At 39.5% G+C, this 24,790-nt stretch overlaps 1 protein-coding gene across 2 annotated transcripts in view; it reads left to right on the forward strand.

Annotated features, from left to right (window-relative positions):
• Positions 1–24,790, forward strand: part of adck1 (aarF domain containing kinase 1) — a 983,738-nt gene that overhangs the window by 772,097 nt on the left and 186,851 nt on the right. For both annotated transcript variants that reach the window (XM_028821522.2, XM_051920170.1), the window contains one exon: positions 24,482–24,679. In XM_028821522.2, the coding sequence (XP_028677355.2) occupies positions 24,482–24,679 (198 nt within the window). The remainder of the gene's footprint in view (positions 1–24,481; positions 24,680–24,790) is intronic.

Genomic DNA, 24,790 nt, shown 5'->3' on the forward strand with positions numbered 1-24,790 from the left:
CTACACCCCGAGACAGATGTGTGAGTGAGGAGGGCCCCACTCCCCTCCCCGTGGCCTGCTGAGTCTCTCTCGGATGTAATAAATCGGTACCGCAATCAAACTATGTTACTTAGCTTGATGAGAGAAGTCGTAAAATCAACCGGAACGTTCAAGCAAATTATAGAGAAAAAACGATCTAAATCCATGAAGTAGTTCTCTCATGAGAAGCGGGCGGGCGGACGGATAGATGGACGTACGTAGGTTCAATTTTATATATATCGAGATGTACCTTTTTATATTTTGGCCTTTTTGTCATCATTCTCTGTATTCTTCTTTAGATTCTTGATCAATTGTAAGGGAAGCTCTGAATTCAGTAGATGGTTGTTGTTTTGTAAATTTCATTTAAAATTAACCTGTCATCTTAAAGTTAAAGCGTGTTTAGCTCTTCCTCTGTATATAAAGTACACGTAGTGAACAATCAACCCCTCAGGATCCACAGAAATGAAAGGGGTGAGGGGGAACCCAATAATTTCCAGAATCACTCAATAGCACAGGAGTAGGGTGTGGTTGAATATGCCGCTAGGTAATCTATACCTACACTCTGTTTAATCAGTCCGTCCAGAGGCATTGTGCTGAGTTGGTCGAGTGTGTACTTCTGCTGTGTATTCTAGGTTTGCACAGGTGTCTTTGGAGATTTTTTTCATTTTGAAGAAATAATGATTGAATTTATTCAGCACTGACAGACATATCCATAAAGAGTTCATGAAGAGTTCCTTCCATCTGGACAAAATGTTAATCAGTAACGTTACACTGAAATACTGAGGTGTCTATAGGAAGACATCAGTAAAAAAAAACAAACATCCGAAGCAGTGACTCACGTTAAACTGCACTATGCATCATGACAGTGCACCTATGCACACCATGTTGTCAGTGGTTGTGGTGGTTGTTACTTGTCAGTAAGTGGTTGTTACTTCTCACCTCCTGTATTTGCGAGATCTCACTCACTGTGACTACTTTTGTTTCCCAAAATTAAAATTGAATTTGAATTAAGGAAGAGTTGCTACCATGAAAAAAGTTCACTCAGGAATAACTTAAATTGGTGCCGTATTTATAAATAGCATTGTGTGACATCACAAACACAATAATGTGGTAATGTCACCAGTACAAAGGTATCTCGTAAGTAATGAAAACTGAAATGGTAAAATTATAACATTTAAATTCAATTCAAAATGTAAAATAAACATATAATTAAATTCTATATGTGCAAAAACCCTATTTATCGAAAAAATACATGTGTAGAACTGCATGTACACTACAGAAGCCATGGAAAGCAAGTGTTTAAGAACCATTCTCAAATCAACAAAACTTCAGTGACAACACAAGCAGCAACCAATCAGTGACCGTCATTTCAGCAGCACACAAATTACTCTCTATATTTCAGGGTTGGTTCCTGAAATTTGGTTTCAGCTGGTCCTCAATTGTAATGGAAAAAGCATCATGAGTGAAAGCCCATTATCTGAGTTTTCATAATGTCCTTTCAATAACTTATCACCATGACATACTACACTGTGTGCATAATATGTGAAGGAGAGAGGTTAGGAGCATGCACTGATACGGCGCATTGCCTCACCCACCACACGACAAACCAACTCAGGATCCAGATCTATCTATCTATCTATCTATCTATCTATCTATCTATCTATCTATCTATCTATCTATCTATCTATCTATCTATCTATCTATCTATCTATCTATCTATCTATCTATCTATCTATCTATCTATCTATCTATCTATCTATCTATCTATCTATCTCAGTTCAGATGGAGTGGAACAGTGGGAGGTTTTTTTATGGTGGCTGTAGTGCCAATTCTGCCACCAAACCCCAAGTTTTTCCCTGCGGGTTGGAGGGCCTACATTCAGGGATGGATGCAGATTAACGTCATACCCAGGACGATGTGAAGAGAGTAAAAATATTCTGTTGTTCAGTATGCACTATGATATGAAAAAACTGATAAAATCATACACCATTAAATCCAGTTTGATGCTCAATATTTTTGTTGGTAATTAATATCAAATGTCTCTAATTTAAATAACATTTCCAAAATTGTTTTTCCAGATTTTGGAAGCAGGGGCAGGTACATATTCTGGAAATAACAGGCACAAGGCAGAAATCAACACCAATCCATTGCAGAGCCCACTTACAGTATATACATTCATACTCATGCTCACACCTACTCACACAGAGCCAATTTAAAATCATCTATAAACCTTACCTGCTCATCTTTGGATATGGCAGGTGTTTTGTCTCGGTAGAGTAATATATATTGCTCTACTTTCCCCTATTGTATTATTAATATGTAGCCTTAGAATGCCTAATCTCTGACAGACTTACCACTGTTTATAAGGTATTATTGTATATAACGTATCCCCACCTTCCCTTCTATATCTATAACCTCAGGCAATTAGATGTAGTAAAAAGACAAGCAGAAGTTAAGTTACACATAAAATAATGTATTATTGATAATATTCAGAAATAATAACAAAATGCAAAGTACATTTGAATATTGGCAACCATACAACCTGATTAAATGGTGATATGTAGTTCAGGCGGCACACAGACTTGTGGTTACTTAAATGTCTCTAGTTAAGGCATCATTGGTGCTCAGCTTTCAGCCACATGTCTGTTCAAAGTGGCTGCTGAGCTGTGCTCTTCATTGTGTTGTCTTCATCATCACAGGTTAGCAAGAGAGATGTTTCTTTCAGATGTTGGTTAGTAAGTGAGAGAGTGTGAGGTTAAACAAGTAAATATATAGATTTTCTGTCCAACCCCTACAGCCAAAAGGGCGTCGTAGTACTTAAAGGCTTCTGAACCAAGCCAATTCTAAACAGCCATACTTCAGACCAATGGGGGAAATAGAACATCTTAACACCTGCCCCCAAACCATATGTTAAAGTCCACCTTAGCCCATTAGAGGGGGTAGAAATTACTTTATCAAAGAAACACTCGGCAAACTGGTTTAAGACACATCCCCCAAATCCTGTCGTAAAATTCAAACAGACCCTTACCTATGGGGGGGGTGGGATAGGTAAACACTAAATTTCATTCCTTTGCCTAAGTTACAAATAAAGACATACAAAATATTCATCAAGTTATATGTAAAATCTCACATCACAACAGCAGGTATAGATGGATGGGTGGATTATTCCTTATTGGTCAATTTGCCATGACACGATACAGTAAGTAGGGTGTTTTGTTCACAGAGGAGTGCTTCATATTTAACTATGAAGTAGTGTCTGACAATAAGAGTTAGTAAAAGTGTATTATAACTTAGTCTCAACCCACTGACACACAACCAATGTACGCATTTCTTTAACTGATATTATTAATCTCTCCCAACTAGAAAACTGTCACCCTTATCTCCTTAGGATTCATGTCTCTTCTGCTCTCCTTCAAGGTCTCCTACATTCAGCAGCACAAGCCTGCTATGCCAAGGCTATTAGTCTACAGTTCCCACCAGTAGCCCATTAAAAAGCTAGCAGATGTTAATGATGTCATTTCTAAGCATTCCCATTGTACCCATAAGGGGACAGAGAATGTAGCTCACCCTATTCCTGCTTTTCAGAAATTTTTCTGTAAAATGATGCCCCATGAACGGGGTTTCAATTTGGGGTCCACTTTAAGGAATGGTGCACTCCATAGTAGTTCTAGGTATTTGCTTGACAGAACCTATTATTCAAAGTGACTTACAAATGAAGTCTGTATATCTCAACACAAGTAGTATAAATTGTTGTGGTGAAGTCATACTTTGTATAATAAAAGTTAATAAATATTTTGTATTTATTTGTTACTAAGCTAGACATACCAATTGTAATATAATGTAAGTGTTTCATTAGGCTTGTTGCACTTTCATGTTGAACTAACCAGCCCCTAAATATTTAAGGCTGACTCATGATGTGAATTTTATTGCAGAGTCGTGGGGGTTGCCTCAAACCAGTTTGGCAAGTGCGATATTTAACGTAGGACATTGTATAAACCAACCCCTGCCGGAAGGCCATAATATATTAATATATTCTTTATCAGTATGCTGCTGCTGGAGTATGTGAATTTCTCCTTGGGATTAATAAAGTATCTATCTATCTATCTATCTATCTATCTATCTATCTATCTATCTATCTATCTATCTATCTATCTATCTATCTATCTATCTATCTATCTATCTATCTATCTATCTATCTATCTATCTATCTATCTAGGATGATATGAGAGAATAGCTACATTTAACTAATGTAAGGAAGCGCTGTAAAGATTAAGGCATCCACATAATGGAAAAGGAGAAAAAGACCAAGAAATGAGGATCAAAAGGAGTAGACTCAAAACAAATTTAATTAAACTTGTATGACAGCTTTAGAGCCATTGAGATCAAAAAGGAAAGTCAAAATAGTACATTGCCAAAAAATCTAAAACCCATACTAGAAAACTGATTGCTCTAACCTGAATTGATTTTATATATGTGAGAAGTCTTAGTAATGCTTCTCAAATTTAGGATGCTGTTCTTACCGAGTTGCTGTGTTAAATATGAATCATGCAAAGACAGCATGAATCACACCGTCAGCGGTCACATGAAGAGCAACAGATGCCATTTTCAGTGACAGCATAGCTGCCACTAAATGAAAACTATAAAAGGTGACTACACTGATGAAAATGGTCAGGCAGTGATATCACTGAAAGACCGTTAAAAATAATTAATGGACATTACTCTGTAATCCTTTTTTGTGATCAAATTTTATTGATAAAATTACAGAGTACAGTAATAGGAAACCAGGCTGTGAGCTGTAGCTGGAGGAGGACATTCCCTAAACATGTAGCGGAAGGTGTGATGGACTTTAAGGAACCAAAGATGATATAGATGATCCATTTCTATTTCCATTAGATGACATCTCTGGGGGGGTTAGGGTACAATCTATGATTAAAATAAAATTGTGTGTGCCGATGATAAGGATGTTTAGGGCAATGTTTGATATTTAAAAAACGCAACTCAGAAGATGGGCAAAGGTCTGTTAACCAATTAGACATGAAGAGGTGAGTTTAATGGGAAGCCTTGTGGAGGAGGAAATAGAAACCAGGTACTGGTTTGGGCTCACGAGAAAAAGTTAAAGCAAATGAGTACGGGGTGCGAATTGGAAGAGGGGAAGAAAAGGGGGCTCCACATGTCCTGAGCCCAGACTTCAGCTTTAAATAGAAAAAGTAGGAAGTGGAAAGGACTGAATGCCTACATTGACGAGAAAGGGACACTTCAGCCCTGACTCATTCAATATAGGTCTTAGCACAGATATACCAGACTAACTCCAAGGCAAGAAGTGAATTGGATGGCCTCTGATATTTAGAGGGAGAATTATGGAAAAACGGAGTGTGAAGGTGCTATGTTGGCAGTGGACCCATCAATTAAGTATCTATCTATCTATCTATCTATCTATCTATCTATCTATCTATCTATCTATCTATCTATCTATCTATCTATCTATCTATCTATCTATCTATCTATCTATCTAATTTTTCAACATGTTTTTATATCTGAAGGACATAAGATACATATTTCATAATCTTCATTGGAGTAATTGTTCAAAATGTTAACCATAAGATGACAAAACTGAAATTCGAGATATCAGATTTAATACACATGAAAACACAGCCACAGGGGATGCACAGACCAGTGTGTTTCTTCGTGCCGGTCCCAAGTCCGGATAAATGGGGAGGGTTACGTCAGGAAGAGCATCCGGTGTAAAATTTTGCCAAATCAATATGTAGACAACAATACAAATTTCCATACCGGATCGGTCGAGCCCCGGGTTAACAACGACCGCCACCAGTTCTGTTAGTAGAAATTGGGCTACTGTTGACCGAAGAAGAAGAAGGAGAGAAGAGGGGGGAGATGTGTCCGGAGGCAGGAGGAGAGGAGGAAAGTATGGATGTGGTGAGAGAGGACATGCAGGTGATGGGTGTAACAGAGCAAGATGCCGAGGACAGAAAGATATGGAAGAAGATGATCTGCCGTGGCAACCCATAACGGGAGCAGCCGAAAGAAGAAGAAGATTTAATACCCATGAAATAATCTATTAAAAATAAAAACAAAACGGTGATGCAAAACCAGAAACTAGACCAAACGTAAGTTGAAAACCTGAAAGTTATGATTTCAGTAACATTGTTTCTTTTATTCTGTTTTCTTAGGTCTTCCATTTTTATTGCACAGTCCGGACACATGCTGTTGTGCTCAGTCAGCCTTTTTTATATCATGGCCACAGTGATGGACACACGAGTCACATACCTTGTAACTACACAGCATTATAGCTATCAGAGGGAAAATAGAGGTGCTCATAGAAAAATGGAGCCTCAAAAAGCTGATACAATGATGGCATGAAACAACATTGAGGGAAAAAACAACAATCAATTTTGCAGAAAAAATAACTCCATGGAACAAAAACATAGCTGTAATGAATTCCTAACAACCATGGCAGTATGTATAAAAGGAAAATGATTGCATTTGGTGAATTATTAGTGCCACTTGTTACTGCCAAAGAATGTAGAGATGACATGAACATAAATGAGCAAACACATCAAAACATAAAAGAAAACACCAAGACTAGAAAAAAGAAGTATTAAGAAATAAAAAACAACATACCACATGGCAGTTTCAGCTTGTGAAACCTCTAAAGATTCGACAGCATGGAGGGGCCTAAAGCTGACAGTGTAGTTGCATCAAATTCACGTAGCTGTTCAGCACAAGTGATGAGTCATTTTACACCTTACGGTAATTATAATGCCTACCTAGTCTTAACAGTTGATTTCACAGCACTGGATATATTAAGTCAAATTTTGTAAGAATCATTACAGCTTATCTCTTCACACGTCAAGATCACATTGCTTATTCTTTGCTCTGTCAGTCTGCATGTTTAAATCCAGACTTCGGTCACATCTGTTCTCTTTGCCTTCTTAACTTCCATTATTTTATCAATGATTTTCAACAGTCCCTAATGTTTACGGTAATGATAAGTGAACTAATCTAGTCTACTTGCCACAAAAATTGTGCCCATAATTTATAGATATATGCAATGTCAGTACATTATCACTACTTTGATGCCACCTGTTTTAATATTATAATGTAGATGTGTTTAGTTTGTTTAGTTCCTTTTGATACTTGTTGCTTGAAATATATTAGGTATGCTTCTAAACTCTTCTTGATATCTGTCATTGCTTCATTTTTTATTTAATATGTTTCTAGTTTGATGCCTAGTTTGACTGTTTGATACTATGCTATTATCTTGTTTTCTGTGTAAAGCACCTATTGCTTTGACATGCTATTAACCTCCTTGGTGTTAAACCAGAGCGTGACTCAGGCTTGGAATTCTAAGTGATTACAGGTAAACCCAAGTCGGTCTTGGGGTGACATGTAATAATATGCTTTATAGAGTAAGGCCTGAAAAATTCTATTGCCATCTAGTGGATTGAATAATATCATGGTGCAAAAAAGCATGAATATTTCAATGCTTTGTGGCACTTTATGGTAGCTTTAATAACTCAGTATTTATGTGTGGGCTGGAGCCTCCAACGAAAAACAAATGAAAAGCTGAAAAGGCAGTTTTAGAACAAACTGAAATTGAAGCACTGCTCATATTGAGCGATAGCGCTGATGATGTGAATTGATAATTAGATGTTGACACGACGAGTGGAACTGTTGTATACAGCACTGTATAACTGAACCAACACGATATGCCTGGTGAATTTGGTTGCGCGAAGCTTCACTTTGGTATGATAGTAACTGTGTGACAAAAATCAAAATAATTGTGATGAAGTACAAGGACAAGGAAAATGTTAGCCCCCTAAGCACTGTCCACAATGCAGCAAATGTTAGTGCTCACATTAGGGAAATGTGGAAGTTGCTAAGCCTTGCTGTGGTAGCCTACAACAACACAAGGGTCATGTCAATAATGTGGATCAGAAACTGACATTCTTCCCTCTCATGTTCAAGCAACAAAAAAAAATATAAAAGTAGTGTGCAAAGAAACACACTTCTACTGCTCCAATTGCAACATCAGTCTATGCATTGGTGACTATCTCAACACATATCACACAAAGGACATGTACTAAACATTCATCAATACGGTAGTGGACATTAGACATACCGTAGATACTCGCGTATAAGTTGAAAAATTTATGCCTTAAAATTCATTCAAAAAAACAAGGTCGACTTATCTGCGGGGCAACACGATTGTCCATAGAATTTGGGTAATGACATTGTACACTCACGCTTCACGGTGTTAAGTCATCCGGTCATCTGCCGTTTCCCATGGTCTTTGAAATAATTATAAGCCAGCAATACTATTGCTAATTAGCTAGTTTTTTTCTAATTTCATTAAATAATTCTTTAAACTGTGAAATACTTGAATTTGAGCATTAGCTTTTGCAGGTTTTGGATAACAAACATACCATAAGCTGCCATGTGCAACCAGATTTGGAATCAAAAGAACCAAGGCAACGCACACTATCAATGCGATGCAAGCGCAGCCCGCGATTCAAAATATTTCTCTGCCTTCCTGTTTGTCTTGTCTGACAGTAGCTAAAAAGCAGCATCAGGAGAGAGCAGCCTGAAGTAGTCCAGAAGCGGGAGATCTGTCGTGTCCAACAGCAAGCCATGCTGTCTTGTGAAGTCCGGTAGCCAGTTCAGCTCCCACGGATCAATGTCTGGGTATTCCTCTCACGCGAACCTTGCCGTAGGTGCATTGGCTGTGCAAACATGTTCAGCTGGCGCGGCATCGGCTGGTGTCCAATCAGCTGATGCCGGCTTCTCACTCTCTTACTCGATTTCTGAACACTGTCAATAAAATCCGATTCTGAAAAATCAGAGTCCGACTCAGTAATAATGTGAAAAACATCATCTGCTGAGTGTTTTCTTTTCTGCACTCGCTTCGCTCCCTTGTGACATATCGACGCCATCTTGCCTTTGTTTACATTTGTTTACATTTCGCAACTCACGCACACGCAAGGATTAGGCACAGAGGGAATGCCTGTGACGTGACAGTGAGTTTTGTCGCCATTAACAGCTGATTGTCGCCCTCTATCTCTGATAGCTGTCAAGTTTTACCCTCGACTTATACGCGGGTCATAACAAATTTCATAATTTTCGGCTTAAAAATACACTCAACTTATCTGCGAGATCGACTAATATGCGACTATCTACGGTACCTTTTTTACTGTACTTATATTGAAGTGTTTTGTATTTATATGTTTCTGTTACACATAATAACATTTTTTTCTTGTTGAAAAAAATAATATTTTTTGGCCCATTGTTCCTGGAGTAAACATTATACTAAGGAGGTTAATAGTGCTGAAATAACATTGATTGATTTTGCCACAGAGTCACCGTGGCTTGTATTTGCACACCAGTTTTTTGAAAAAATCATATAATGAATGATTATTGTTGTTTAGTTTCTTTTAGGGTGAAAATAAATGGCAAAGTAAAATTAATTTGAGATCCAAACCTTCTTTGACATATCATTTTTGACTACACCTTTCTCCTGTTTGCACTCTTTTTACTTTGTTAGGTCATCTAGCATAACAGTCCCAAAGTAAATCAAAAAAGTCTGTAAAAAAAACTTTAGCCTGAGAAACGAGCCTACAAGGAATATTTATAAAAGGAGAATTTATTTATATAAACAAAAGAAGACGTAAAAAGTGCAAAAACAGCGAATAGGCTTGCCAAAAAAGGCAATCCAAACCAAACAAGTCCAAATCCGTAAAAAACAAGAGCAAAATTCAAGACCAGAAGCAACAATCCAAGAAGCCAGAAAAATCAGTACTCACTAGAAACAACACAAACCACTGAAGGATCTACTCCCACGTTTAAAATGTAAAGGCCAGGGGCGGCCCTTCAGGAGTGACATCAGGGTGGTCCTACCTCTTGGGGGTTCCACCCACAAAGCACAAGGGACATGCGAGTAAATAGAAGCAAAAGAATACAAAATTATAATAAAAAGCACAAAAAGGGAAAATGGACAAACTCTGGTTATAACGTAACAAGTAAAGCAAGCTCTTGAGCGCTCTTCAATAAGCTGAAGACTAGGTTCCTGTGTTTGGGTTAGGCATCAGTAGGGACTTGTGGGGCGTGACATCAACATTTGTTCGGCTTTTGTCTTTCCACCACCTCTAGATTGGTTGATTTCCCTCATTCTCTCCCAAATGATCCTGCCACCCTTGTTTGGCTCATCCTGCCATAGCATTTCAGAGCCACCCACACTCATTCATAACAGCTCCAATTAGGTTTAACAATTAAGTGAAAATATTTATTTGTGGGAATATGTGAAAATAAAACACCAGAAACAAGGAGCACTCAAAATTAATATAAAATACAAGAATAATATGCTTGATATAAATACAGGGTGGCACAGGGAAACGGGAAATTTTCAATTGACGTTCAATGCATAAATAAACACATTACAAAATACATTTAATGATGAAATGTATTGTACAGAGGAGTGAGAGAGAGATAGAGGTTAAGAGCACGCTCTGATACAGCGCATTGCCGCACCCACCACATGACAAACCACCTCAGGATCCCAGATTAGGACCCAAGTGCAGCCATGCAATGGGTGACACCTCAGCACCACACTAGTTCAGATGGAATGGAACAGTGTGAGGCTTTTTATGGTGACTGGAGTGCCAGTTTTGCCACCAGCCCCCAGGTTTATCCCTGCCAGTTGGAGGACCTGCTTGCAGGGCTGGAGGATATGCAATTAATTATGGTAATCAATATTCATTCAATATTCATTTTACGTTTTGAAGAAAACATCATGAAAGTGTTTTCTCCGTACACATTCTGACGGCCTGTTGTGTAAATTCTGCATTGCTTGACATAACATGCCAAAAGGAATGCCAGCGATTTCTTCTTCTGTCCTCCTTTTTAGTTCAGAAATGGTTGCAGGACATGTGCTGGTTGGCTTTTAAGATGTCCCCACAGAGAAAAATCACAAACAGTGAGATCTGGGGATGAAATGACATGAAGTTTACACTTGCATGAAATGACGCGCCTTCCAAACAATCGTCGAACAGATGTCATCGATTGTCGGGCAATATTCAAAGTAGCTCCTGGGAACTTCTTTTTTAAGGCTGAACCTGTTTATTTGAAATGACGCATCCATGTTGTAATTGAATGATCAGATGGGACACAATCATGACGTCCTATTGGGTAATGATGCTGAAGTTCCCTTTGCTCAACATTCACACTATCACCATTCTTATAAAAGGCTTTCACAGCGAACGCTTGAGGCACACCACTCCACTGCTCCATTATAACTAATGGCAAGGGGTTCTAAACGAGGTTGCATTGGTCCCAAACAACAGCCGATGCCCCAAGGTCACCAACACATAGTTCCAAAATTTCCCATTTCCCTGTTTAACCCTGTATTTTGAAACTGAATGCAAAATGACCAGATTCAAGCTCAGATCCTACACACTTCATGACAGTGATTATAGAAGCTAAAAGACTACATTTGCAAAAAATATATCCTCTATATTGTGTGATAGAAACATTTTATTTTGCACTATGATTCTATATAACATATATATAACGTATATATTTCTTTTAAATCGTTCACAGACAGTTAAAGTTCAGGACACTTTTTCAATAGCCATTCATTCAAACATAGGAAGTCCACAGGGGTGTTGTCTTATCACCATTACTGTTTACTCTGTACACAAGTGACCTGAGGCAGAACAATGACCACTGCTCCATTATTAAGTATGTGGATGACACCATGATCATAGGATGCATATCTGGGGAGGATGAAAGCCACTATCTAAATCAAGTGGACTGTATGGTAAACTGGTGCAATAAAAACTCTCTCACTCTGAATGTAAAAAAGACCAAAGAAATGATATTTGATTTTAAGAGACAGAAATCTGTATGTTCATCTATTATAGTTCTGGGAGAGGAGGTAGAAATAGTGAATGAATATAAATACTTAGGAACTTACCTTGATAACAATCTTAACTGGAATACAAATAGAAAAAAAATATTTTCTAAATGCAACCATCGCTTATTTCTCCTCCATAAACTCAAACTATTTAAAGTAGACAAGGACCTCATGTTGTCCTTCTATCGCAGTATGATCCAGTCTGTGATCACTTTCAGTTTCATTGCCTGGTTTAGTAGTCTGACAAACCAAAACTCAAAAATGCTCCAGCAGATTACGAAGTATGCAGCTAAAGTTATTGAGGCTGATGTAGATGATTTGACTAGTGTGTGTCAGAGGGCAATGCTAAAGAAACTGGAAATCATCTCAACTGATGACAGACATCCATTACATGTAGAACTAAACTTCAGTAAATCAGGAAGGATAGTTGCTTTCAAAACCCACACAAATTGCTCCAGAAACTCCTTTCTTCCTAGTGCCATACGACTTTTCAATAAGAAACATCGGAGATAATGTTTAAGGTTTTGATATATATCCTGTAACCTTTTTTTTTTGATGTAAATATGTTTTATCTAACTGCCTTTACCTTAACCTTTCTTATTTCTATTTGTTTTATTTCATTCTGTCTGTTACCTGTTATTAGATGCAACTGAGAAGGCAAATTTCATGTTTTCTTGTGTACACATGACTAAATAAAGAGACCTAAACCTAAACCTAAATCTAATATGAATACAAACCTACTGTAAGTCTAAGTAGAATCCCTTGTGTTCTTGTAAGAAAGACGTTGAAAGAATGATGATTGATACCTGAAACCAGACATACAGATAGACATTTCCTTGAAGGTGAACAACCTACCACTGGCCAGTCCCTCCCTCCCAACCTCCTCACACTTCAGGGCAGTCAGTCAGAAGTGGGCAGCATTGATCACAGACACATCAAAGACCACCTTGGTGCAATTGCAGGCCCAGATTCTGCATATCTGATGAAAGTCTACATATCCACATTCACTTACTCAATGCCAGAAATGCATCTTGAATGTAGGTTTATGGTTAGAATAGTTTATTTGACATGGTGTAAGAAGTTGGCATTTTTGAGTTCAATTAGACCTTTAGCACAAAGTGCAACATGCAATGAGACATTTTAGAGAAGAGAGAGATAAGAAAGTCTTACAGTTGTTTATTTCTTGTTTTCTTGTCAGACAGGCAGGCTCAGTTCCTCAGACAGAGCAATAATAGAACAAAAATGTAATTCAAGTCTTATGTTGTTAAAAGGCAAAGATTTCAAAACACCATTAAACTAAGAAACAAGTGCTAACTTTGAAATAAAAAGAGCAGACAGCAAACGTAAGGCACTTTCCAAATGAAGGAACTTTTTTTCAAGAAGCTAGGGACTTTTTAACACCTCAGGAACATTAGTACCTTTCCCATCGCATGCGTTTGGGCCATATGTCATCCTTGGTAGGTAGTTTCTGGTACTTTCCTTAGCTGCTACTCCAGGGTATGTAGTTTTCATTCAATTTGAAACTATTGTGGATGGGGCTTGGGCGATGAATTTTGCTGATTGGTTGACCACAAGCAATGGCGCCATCTTACAAAGCTGTTAGTAGTTTGGACTTTAGACAGTTATCGGTGAAGATGGAGCACTGCATGAAAGGAATAATCTCTCCCGTGAACTCCCGATCATGCCGCAATTCTCAGTGCATCGCTCTTCATAGCCGCTTCTGTGCTGCGCTGCACCATAGACAGACAGACAGATAGAACTTTACTTGTCCCCATGGGGAAATTTGGCTTTTTACAGAAGCTCTTTAAATAAATATATACATAAATAGGTACCCTTAGTAAGTAAATAAGTAAATAACACATTTTTGGACTAAACAAAGAGGAAAATTAAAAAGAAAGAAAACTTCTGACTTGGCAGTCGCAGTCCCAGTGAGGCATTATGCAGATGTTTTTCTATTGGTATGAAGGAGCCCCCCGTAGCATTTCTTGACACACTTAAGCTGTAATTTTCATTGGTTGCAAGTCTTCAGTGTTGGCGTATCAGAGAGAGGATGTGCTGCTTTGTTCACAATGGCACTCAGTTTTGTTTTCAGTCTCTCCTTTGCTACTATCTCCAGGGGGTCCAGAGACTATCCCATAACGGAACCTGCTTGTTAATTCAGTGGATCTCTCTTGAAGTGATGTTACCGACCCTGCACACTACAGTGTAGTAAATTATAATAACCATCACAGAGTTGTAAAAAATGTGAAGGACGTCACTTCCCACATGACATGACTTGCCGTACACTGCATCAAAGCAATAATCTACCCTGTGAACTCTCAATAGCACCACATTTCTCACTGCATCACCACCTCCATGGTGCATTGTGCCATGCTCTAAACTGAAGCAAGAAGTCCTTGGTGAACTGTCGATCACTCCACACTTTTCTTTGCACATCACATATTCTGCATAAAGATTACACGAAAGTGGCCTAGGGCTTACATCATACAGGAACTCATTGGTTCCGGAAAACAAAGTTCCTGTGGTGGGATACTGTACTTGCGCCTATGCTGGACTAATATATTTAGACTACTGTGATGTAGCATGTCTCATTATGTGCCATAGTAACACAAAGTTTCATAACATTAGTTGCACAAAGTAACACAGATTATCTTACCAGCATAACAGTTAAAAATAAACAAAAAAACAAATGAAAATATTAAAGTGGCTTAACCTTGACACCCTGCTTTTGGTATTCAATCAAAGAACCAAATAACATTCTGTACATGGTATTTTTGTACACATTCACACCTAGACCAGAGAAAAATTACTAGCAGTATTGAACTAGCCTCTGATGTCTGACAGCGTTCAACTGGTCTCTGAACTAATGCAGAAGTGGCCGTACCGTGGTGCAGCCATCAGCACTGCTTCCTCACATCTCAAGACTCCGCTATCTGAATCATTGCCTGGTCTGTCTGAGGGTGGTCTGCACCTTCTCTTAGGCCTTCCTAAGTAGTCTTTCATCCGTTATCAGAATAACTGGTGTTGTCCTGAAGTAATCTTGTGGGTGCTGCCTACCTGTGATTCTGAATTGAATAATCAGATTGTAAAATGAACAGAAGGATGGTGAAGAATGGACCAGACCTGAAATAAGGAGCCAGTCATACTTGACCAGTTTACGGTCACAAGTGTGCACATCTTGAGTGCAAAAATTAATGTCATAAATTTGTATTTCATTTTTGTTTATTTGCAAGGGAAAGTTAATATTTGCTTCAGACATGCTAAAAAATGCAGGCCTACGGGGAATCCAAGGTGAGGAATTAAAAAGCTGAAGTGCCAATCACGTTCTTTTTTTTGCTGAAACTTTAACCAGGATGACAATGTGTGAATGAAATTTAACAAACAGTTCTTTCTTTTTTTTTCATAATAACAATATCTGCCTTGCTTGATAATTTATCTCAGACTAAATTGTTATTTTTGTTTTTTTGGGAAGTACTCAACACAAGTAGAGGAGAACAATGTATGCTAATGTAATAAAAGTAAATGCTTTAGATGATTTAACTTAGTAGTATTCAGAAACCTACAGGATACAATAAGAAATGCGCAAACTCGTACTGACTGCAACCTGCATTACACAGACATGATGATCATTGTTCACATGTGATACTGAAGACGTGGAAGTCTTCAAAACTCAAAGAAGTTATAAAGTCTGCCACTGCGGAATTACCTTTTAATGCTTTAACAAAACATTAAAAAAAAACTTTCATTTGCAGAATAATAAATACATTTGATTTCAGTAGATCATCCCTGAGTGCTGATTTCTCTTGTAAGAGATGTCTTAATGCCTGTGCCATAATGAAGACTTTGAATTATTCTTATATAAATGACTGTACTGTATAAAAGCAGCCAGTGAAAGGAGTAGGGGACTAAAGTTGTATTATTGTGTGCATTGATTTTCGTGTAGGCCTCCGATTTGCATGCGTTTGCAGCGTGTCTGACATATTCCTCAATTAATCATTAGTCAGTCGTTCCATATTGTAAAGCCACATGTCACAAACTGGCTGCGGTCGGTCCTAAAATTAGCAGATGAACTGAAAAAGGCTACGCCAGTGTACTGCAGCTCTGCTAAAACTCAATGAAAGTAACTGAGCAGCCTGTGTTTAGGGATAGATAGATAGATAGATAGATAGATAGATAGATAGATAGATAGATAGATAGATAGATAGATAGATAGATAGATAGATAGATAGATAGATAGATAGATAGATAGATAGATAGATAGATAGATAGATAGATAGATAGATAGATAGATAGATACTTTATTAATCCCAAGGGGAAATTCACAAATTCACAATTCACTCACCACAGTTCCTTCTCACTACTGCACACAGCACAACAGACAAAAAATGGACTGCATGTCTACAGGCTGATAGAAGATACCAGGGAGGAGTATGGTTGATTACCCGGACGAAATGCCAGAGCTAGATGCTCCCGACTTTCAGCTATCGCTGGTCCATCCATTATATTATACTGGCTGTGCACAAAGTTATTTTTTTGTCCTGCCGGTCTGTCCATTCATTGTTCCACCCTGGCTTTCCATCCAGGTAATAAGCCATGCTCCTACTCAGCTGGGATGCCCATTCTTATCCTACAGTATATATATATATATATATATATATATATATATATATATATATATATATATATAGAGAGAGAGAGAGAGAGAGAGAGAGAGAGAGGTGGGTAAAAGGAGGATTACAGTTGTTTGTATGAAAAAATACATGCAGGTTATGATTATTACAATAGATTTATTAATTTTATTAACTCAGAAGAATGTCACAATGCCACAGTGCACTTAAGTACAAATCTGTATGTGCTCCACTTGCCTTCCTCGCATACTCACAACTGTAAACCTACTTTTGCCCACCCCGTATATAGATATTGCAATGGGCAGCACACATGGCCAGGACCGAACAGTGACCCTTATCCAGCCAGAAGGACTAGGGGAGATAATCACTAGTGAATTAAACCCCCCCCCCCCCAATATGCTACATGCCAGCCTCCCAGGGCCAGGATTCCCACAAGGATACCTGCATGGCATGCTGGAACCTGTAGTTCTGTGGGGCAGCCCTACTGGGTTCTGTGAGGGTCACCAGAGGGAGCTACCAGGATTCACAATTCCTATTTTCAGGGAATTCTGTTTGACCAGGAAGAGCTTCCATCCAGCTATGCCCTAGCACCAGAAGTACTTCTAGGTCACAGTTAAGAGGAGCCACTTGATCTCGTCCAGGAAAGTCAGAGTCAGGAGAGGAGTTGGACAACACTTGCCTGGGAGGAGTCCAGGAAAAAGAAGAAGAAAAAGTCTATTTTGCTGTTCTGTATTGTGCTGTGTTAAAAGAAGAAGCCTGTTAAAGGTATTTTGAGAAAAAAAAGCCTTTTTGCACCCAGGACTGTTTTGGTGTGGTTGTGTCTGAGGTTTGGGGGCTCAGTTGCACCCCCCAGGGTCCACAATATATATAAATATATGCACAGTATATATGTGTTACCTGCTTTTTTCTTTGCAGGTTTGTCATTGTGTCTTTTACCTTCTTTTCTTTTCTGTGTGGAAATAACTTTTAACTTTTGTTTTACTTTGCTGGTACACATTGTTCCAAACCTACACCCACTGCTGTATATATTGTGGAACTTGACCCAGACACAGACAGGCAGACACGTTGTAATCACCCCACACACGTTTATTGAGGTCTTCCATATTTACAAAATGTACTCACAAACCCCAATAGTCCCCAAAATCCTGGCCAACACACACAATGCCTTCACTTCTCTTCAGGCCGCCTCCTCGCCTCCTCCCAGACCTCATCCGTCTTCCTCCCGATTCAAGTCCTGTATGAAGGGAGGCGGCCCCTTTTATTATTCCCCGGATGTGCTCCAGGTGTGCTCCAACAATCTTTCACCGACACACCCCAGTGTGGCGGAAGTGCTGGCTGAATCCCCAGAAGCACTCCGGGTGTCCCTGCTCTTCTTCCCCCCAGCACTTCCTGGTGTAGCGGAAGTGCTGAGGTCCAGGGCTCTCCAGGCATTGGGGCGCCCCCTGGCGGTGACCACAGGCCCCTACAGGGTTGAGGTCTTTACCCGTGGCCGCCACAGCAACCAGGGTGGTCGCCCCCTCGTGGTCTGGAGGAGGCATGAGCCCTCCTCTGGTCCTCTTGGGCATCCCGGCTGGGTACCACCCCCAGCCGCGTGCCACAATATATACAGTATATATATATATATATATCTGCGGTGGGTTGGCACCCTGCCTGGGATTGTTTCCTGCCTTGTGCCCTGTGTTGGCTGGGATTGGCTCCAGCAGACCCCCGTGACCCTGTGTTCAGATTCAGCGGGTTGGATAATGGATGGATGGATAAATATATATATAGTAAGAACATTCTATTAACTTTAACTTATAGGAGGTTAAACTAAACCTTCCATTATTAATCTGCAAATCTTACACCATGGCAAAAGTAAGTATAGTGACAAGATACAAGCTGGTCTTCCTCCATCATCAAGGTCTCAGACATTTCATAGAAGATGTTTGTTTCTAGATGTGCAGTCAGAAAACCATTGAGACCCTAGTACACCCATCCACAGTCCAGTGACGTTTTATCAGAAGTGGTCGTCATGGAAGAGTTGCAACCAAACAGCCATTGCTCTGAATTGGAATTGGATTACATCATGCTTGAAGAAGGGACCTGAGTTGCCTCGAAAGCTTGCATATTGTAATCTTTTTAGTTAGCCAATAAAAGGTGTCATTTTGCTTGACTTCTCTGAATTGGAAATAGAACCAAAAGTCTGATTGACACACAAAATCACAAGGACAGTTTCTCCACCAAAGGGCTGGAGAATAAAATGTGGATGAATATCTGCAGGCAACAGTGAAGCGCAGTGGAGGTTTCCTGCAGGTTTGGGACTTCATTTCTGCAAATGGTAATCAAAATTAATGGCTCCCCTTACTGCTGAGGATGTATAGGCAGATTCTTCTCTATCATATAATGCCAACATGGAATTTTCTAAGTGGCTCCAAATTTATTATGCTATTTGACAATGACCACAGTCCCAAAAACATTAAAAATATCTACAGTGAAGAGGAATAGGTAATCCTGCAGAAGATATGGTATGGCCCCCACAGAGCCCTGATCTGACCATCATTGAGACTGTCTGAAATTACAAGTAAGGTAGTCTGTAAAGCCTGAGTAAAACTGGGGCAAGTTCTCCAAGAAGCTTCAAATATCCATCCTTGTGAAGACCTTCAGAAACTGCATACAGGTGGATCTATGAGAATCCAAATGGTGGTCACACAAAATATTTAGATCATTTTTGTTTTTTTCTGTTTATTGGACTTTTTAGGACTTTTGTTAATTAATAAATACAACAAGTATTTAACAAGTGCTTAACACTTTGCACATGAACTGCATTACTGTATATATGTATATATTTGTTCTAATTTTTCAGCACAGACTTCTATATCATTTCACAGTTGCATCAGGAGTATTTTTCTGTGTTATATCCATTTATATTAAAAATCATTGTTTACTTCATATAAACTGTGTGGCCCTCACTAGTAAATTACATTCCAGTAAAAGCAAAATAATTCATATACAAAGTATTTAAGTTAAGATATTGACAATAAAAGCAGCGCGGAAGGAAACAAAGAGGGAAAAAAATGAAGATCACTAAGCATGAATGCTGTTGCTAAAGGAGATAGAGTGAGAGTCTCAAAGCAGAAAGGGTATACCTTGAGGGTAGGTCTGAGACATATGGCATCATGGGACTTTATCATCTCAGGTTTATATTTTAACTTGCAGGATGTGTATGCAAGAATTCTTCAGTGTTGTATTTTAGAGTTGAAATAATCACTGTGAAACATATTCAAAGTATTGAGTCTAAATTCAGTTTTAAATGTTAATATTTGTTAATATGTAATATGTTTCAGGTCTCCATAGAGCTTTGAAGTCTTGTATTAAAGTGAGCCATTTAAGTTGTAATAATGACATCCTGAACTCTTGATGGTTTGTAAATCTGGAAATGCCCCACAAGAACAAGACTAAATCTGCTCTGGAGATGATTAGTGAAAGTGAAACATTTCAGGCATCTTGTTCTGTTATACTCATCACCTGCATGTCCTCTCTCATCACATCCATAAACCTTCTCTTAGGCCTTCCTCTTTTTCTCTTGTCTGGCAACTATATCCTTAGCATCCTTCTCCCAATATACTTAGCATCTCTCCTCTGCACATGTCCAAACCAACACAATTTTGCCTCTTTGACTTTGTCTCCAAACAGTCCAACTTGCGCTGACCCTCTAATGAACTTATTTCTAATCCTATCCATCCTTGTCACACCTTTAACTCTGCTACCTCCAGCTCTGTCTCCTGCTTTCTGGTCAGTGCCACAGTCTCCAACCCATATAACATAGCTGGTCTCACTACCGTCCTGTAGACCTTCCCTTTCACTCTTGCTGATATCCGTCTTTCACAAACCACTCCTGACACTCTTCTCCATCCATTCCACCCTGCCTGCACTCTCTTTTTCACCTCTCTTCCACAATCCCCATTACTCTGTACTGTTGATCCCAAATATTTAAACTCATCCACCTTCGCCAACTCTACTCCTTGCATCCTCACCATTCCACTGACCTCCCTCTCATTTACACACATGTATTCTGTCTTGTTCCTACTGACCTTCATTCCTCTCCTCTCTAGAGCATATCTCCACCTCTTCAGGGTCTCCTCAACCTGCTCCCTACTATCGCTACAGATCACAGTGTCATCAGCAAACATCATAGTCCACGGGGACTCCTGTCTACTCTCGTCTGTCATCCTGTCCATCACCATTGCAAATAAGATAGGGCTCAGAGCTGATCCCTGATGTAATCCCACCTCCACCCTGAATGCATCCGTCACTCCTACCACAGAACTCACCACAGTCACACTTTCCTCGTACATATCCTGTACAACTCTTACATACTTCTCTGCTACTCCCGATTTCCTCATACAATACCACAACTCCTCTCATGTCACTCTGTCATATGCTTTCTCCAGGTCCACAAAGACGCAATGCAACTCCTTCTGGACTTCTCTATACTTCTCCATCAACACCCTCAGAGCAAACTTCGCATCTGTGGTGCTCTTTCTTGGCATGAAACCATACTGCTGCTCACTAATCATCACCTCACTTCTTAACCTAGCTTCCACTAATCTTTCCCATAACTTCATGCTGTGGCTCATCAGTTTTATCCTCCTGTAGTTATACAGTCCTGCACATCCCCCTTATTCTTAAATATCGGCACCAGTACACTTCTTCTCCACTCCTAAGGCATCCTCTCAAGATTCCTTTAAACAATCTGGTTAAAAACTCCACTGCCATCTCTCCTAAACACCTCCATGCTTCCACAGGTATGTCATCTGGACCAACAGCTTTTCCATTCTTCATCCTCTTAATAGCTGTCCTTACTTCCTCCTTGCTAATCCATTGCACTTCCTGATTCACTATCTCCACATCATCCAACCTCTTCTCTCTCTCATTCTCTACATTCATAAGCCTCTCAAAGTACTCTTTCCATCTGCTCAACTCACTCTCCTCGCTTGTGAGTACGTTTCCATCTTTATCCTTTATTACCCTAACCTGCTGCACATCTTTCCCAGCTCGGCCCCTCTTGTCTAGCCCATCGGTCCTTTTCTCCCTCCTTAGTGTCCAACGTCTCATACAACTCATAATACACCTTTTCTTTAGCCTTCGCCACCTCTCTCTTCACCTTGCACCTTATCTCCTTGTACTCTTGTCTACTTTCTGCATCTCTCTGACTATCTCACTTCTTCTTTGCCATCCTCTTCCTCTGTATACTCTCCTGTACTTCCCCATTCCACCATCAGGTTTCCTTTTCCTCCTTTCTCTGTCCAGATGTCACGCCAAGCACTCTTCTTGCTGTCACCCTTACTACATCTGCTGTAGTTTCCCAGCTGTCTGGTAACTCTTCACTACCACCCAGTGCCTGTCTCACCTTTTCCCTAAACTCAACCTTGCAGTCTTCCTTTTTCAAATTCCACCATTTGATCCTTGGCTCTGCCCTCACTCTCTTCCTCTTCTTGATCTCCAATGTCATCCTACAGACCACCATCCTATGCTTCTTAACTACACTTTCACCTGCCGCCACTTTACAGTCTTCAATCTCCTTCAGATCAACTCTTCTGCATATGATGTAATCTACCCGTGTGCATCTTCCTCCACTCTTGTATGTCAACCTATGTCCCTCCCTCTTCTTAAAATACATATTCACCACAGCCATGTCTATCCTTTTGGCAAAATCCACTATCCTCTGACCTTCTTCATTCCTCTCCTGGACACCATACCTACCTATCACCTCCTCATCTCCTCTGTTCCTTTCACCAACATGTCCATTGAAATCCGTTCCATTTACCACTTTCTGTCCCTTGGGTGCACTGTTGATCACTTCATCCAACTCCCTCCAAAAATGTTCTTCCTCATCCATTGCACACCCAACTTGCGGGGCATATGCACTAACTACATTCATCATCACACCTCCAATTTCCAGCTTCATAATCATTACTCTGTCTGACACTCTTTTCACCTTCAAAACACTCTTGACATATTGTTCCTTCAGAATAACCCCTACCCCATTTCTCCTCCCATTCACACCATGATAGAACAATTTGAATCCACCTCCGATCCACCTGGTCTTACTCCCCTTCCATTTAGTCTCTTGCACGCACAATATATCAACCTTCCTTCTCTCCATCATATTGGCTAACTCTCTCCCCTTACCAGTCATACTGCCAACATTCTAAGTTCCTACCCTCAGTTCCACTCTCTTTACCTTCCTCCTCCTCTCCTCCTGCCTCCGGACACGTCTCCCCTCTCTTCTTCTCTTTCTTCTTCTTCGGCCAACAGTAGCCCAATTTCCGCCAGCACCCTGTTGACTAACAGTACTGTTCTTAACCTGGGGCTCGACTGATCCGGTATGGAAATTCGTATTGTTGTCCGCATATTGATTTGGAAAAATTTTACACCGGATGCCCTTCCTGACATAACCCTCCCCATTTATCCGGACTTGGGACCAGCACGAAGAAACACACTGGTTTGTGCATCCACTGTGGCTGGGTTAGATACAACATCTTGACTAATTTAAAAAATAAGTGAAAGATCTGTGATTCAAGATACAGGCATTAATATTGTTAAGTTGTACCTTTTAGGTCCATTCTGCAAACATTCAGGCATTAAAATATTGGTAAAGACAATAATCCTGCCTGTGGCTTACGGGCATTCATTACTGATTAACATAAAGGTCTGGGTGTCATAAATATCATACCATACCATATATAACTGTGGCACACCTCTTCATCCAGGAAAGCAGGTGTATCAGCATATATTATGTAACTAAGTGCTTTTCTGTATACAATATTTGTAGGATTTTGTTCCCAAAAACTAATATTATTGGCAGATACTGAAGTGTAGTAATTAAGGCTTTGGATCTAGGACTTCAAACTCTCTGAGGTTATGGTTCAAATCAATACCAATACCAATTGTGTCTTAAATGCTGTAAGTCACCTTTGATAAAGTCATCAGTGAAATAATAAATAAGTAATAATAATATTGTTAGGTCACTGGAGTTGCTTATTCTTTAACACGCTATACACAATTGTCTATTGATACATTAGGTCAATTCCTGCTTTTCCTAGTGACTTGGAAGCTACACAGTTGCTGTGCGCACCCTTTTTTTCAGTGCCACTCAGTTATTTTGAACATATGTGAAGCTGTCATTGTGTCGCTCGCTACCCCTCCCATGGAGCAGTTTGGAAGAGTTACGTAGCTGTTATCATGCCTTTCACCATTTGGCAATGAACCTGAAGCACCCGACATTTGACGGGTCAACACACACACTCTGCCACCCTTGCGCACACTATTTGTGATTCGTACATGGGAGCTTTGTGGCACTCAGCAATTCATGCCAGTAGCTTTGCTGAATTTTCTCTTTCCATTTCACAATGCCATCGTGTCTCTTTTTTCTGTTTAGGACATCGCTTTGTCTTCAGTCATCTGTCCACCCTATTGGTTAGTAGTGCCATCCTTGTAGCCTGTCGATCCCTTTTGCTGTGTTCTTCAGTTACATAAAGCATGCTCTCACCTAAGTGCAGAGTATGTAAGTTAGCATAATATTAGAATGAATGAGCTCAATGCATTATTGTATTAATTTTGGTGTATAATTTTTCACTAATTGTAAAATTGTTTTGTTTTTAAAGTGTTTAGTAATAGAGTTTCTGGTATTGTTTTTTAAATTCCAAATCAATAACTTAAATTTTAGCTTATGTCTGTCCGTTTATTTTCCTCCTTGTTTAATCCATTTTGGGCTCTTGGGGGAGCCGCACTAAGGCCCAGCAAATTGGACACAGAAGCAGGAAGCAGCCCTGAACGGGGTTTCAGTCTAACTGACTTTCATAAAGGGAACATATGTCGAGATTAAGTAATAGTTTTTTCTCTCTTGTCTTCTTGCCCTTACCTATAGGTCCTGAGTGACAAGTTTCGACTACATTACTCTCGTCTCTGGCTGTCTCTGATTAGTGCGGACATGAAAGGTGTTGAGAAGTATAGTCGCTTACTAGGAGCTGGGGATCTCTATCCACTATTTGCCTGCATGTTAACAGCAAGATCCTGGACCGCAGTCAACAGTGGAATTGATCAGACGCCTGTAACACAAAAAGAGGTATTGTACTTTATCCAGATACATTACGCCTTTAATTTATATTACAGTATGTTTATTTAAATAGTTGCTCATCTTGTAATTTACTATGCAGCCTTCATTTTCAGAAGCTGA

This window comes from Erpetoichthys calabaricus, chromosome 16 (assembly GCF_900747795.2).
Source record: "Erpetoichthys calabaricus chromosome 16, fErpCal1.3, whole genome shotgun sequence".
NCBI lineage: Eukaryota > Metazoa > Chordata > Cladistia > Polypteriformes > Polypteridae > Erpetoichthys > Erpetoichthys calabaricus.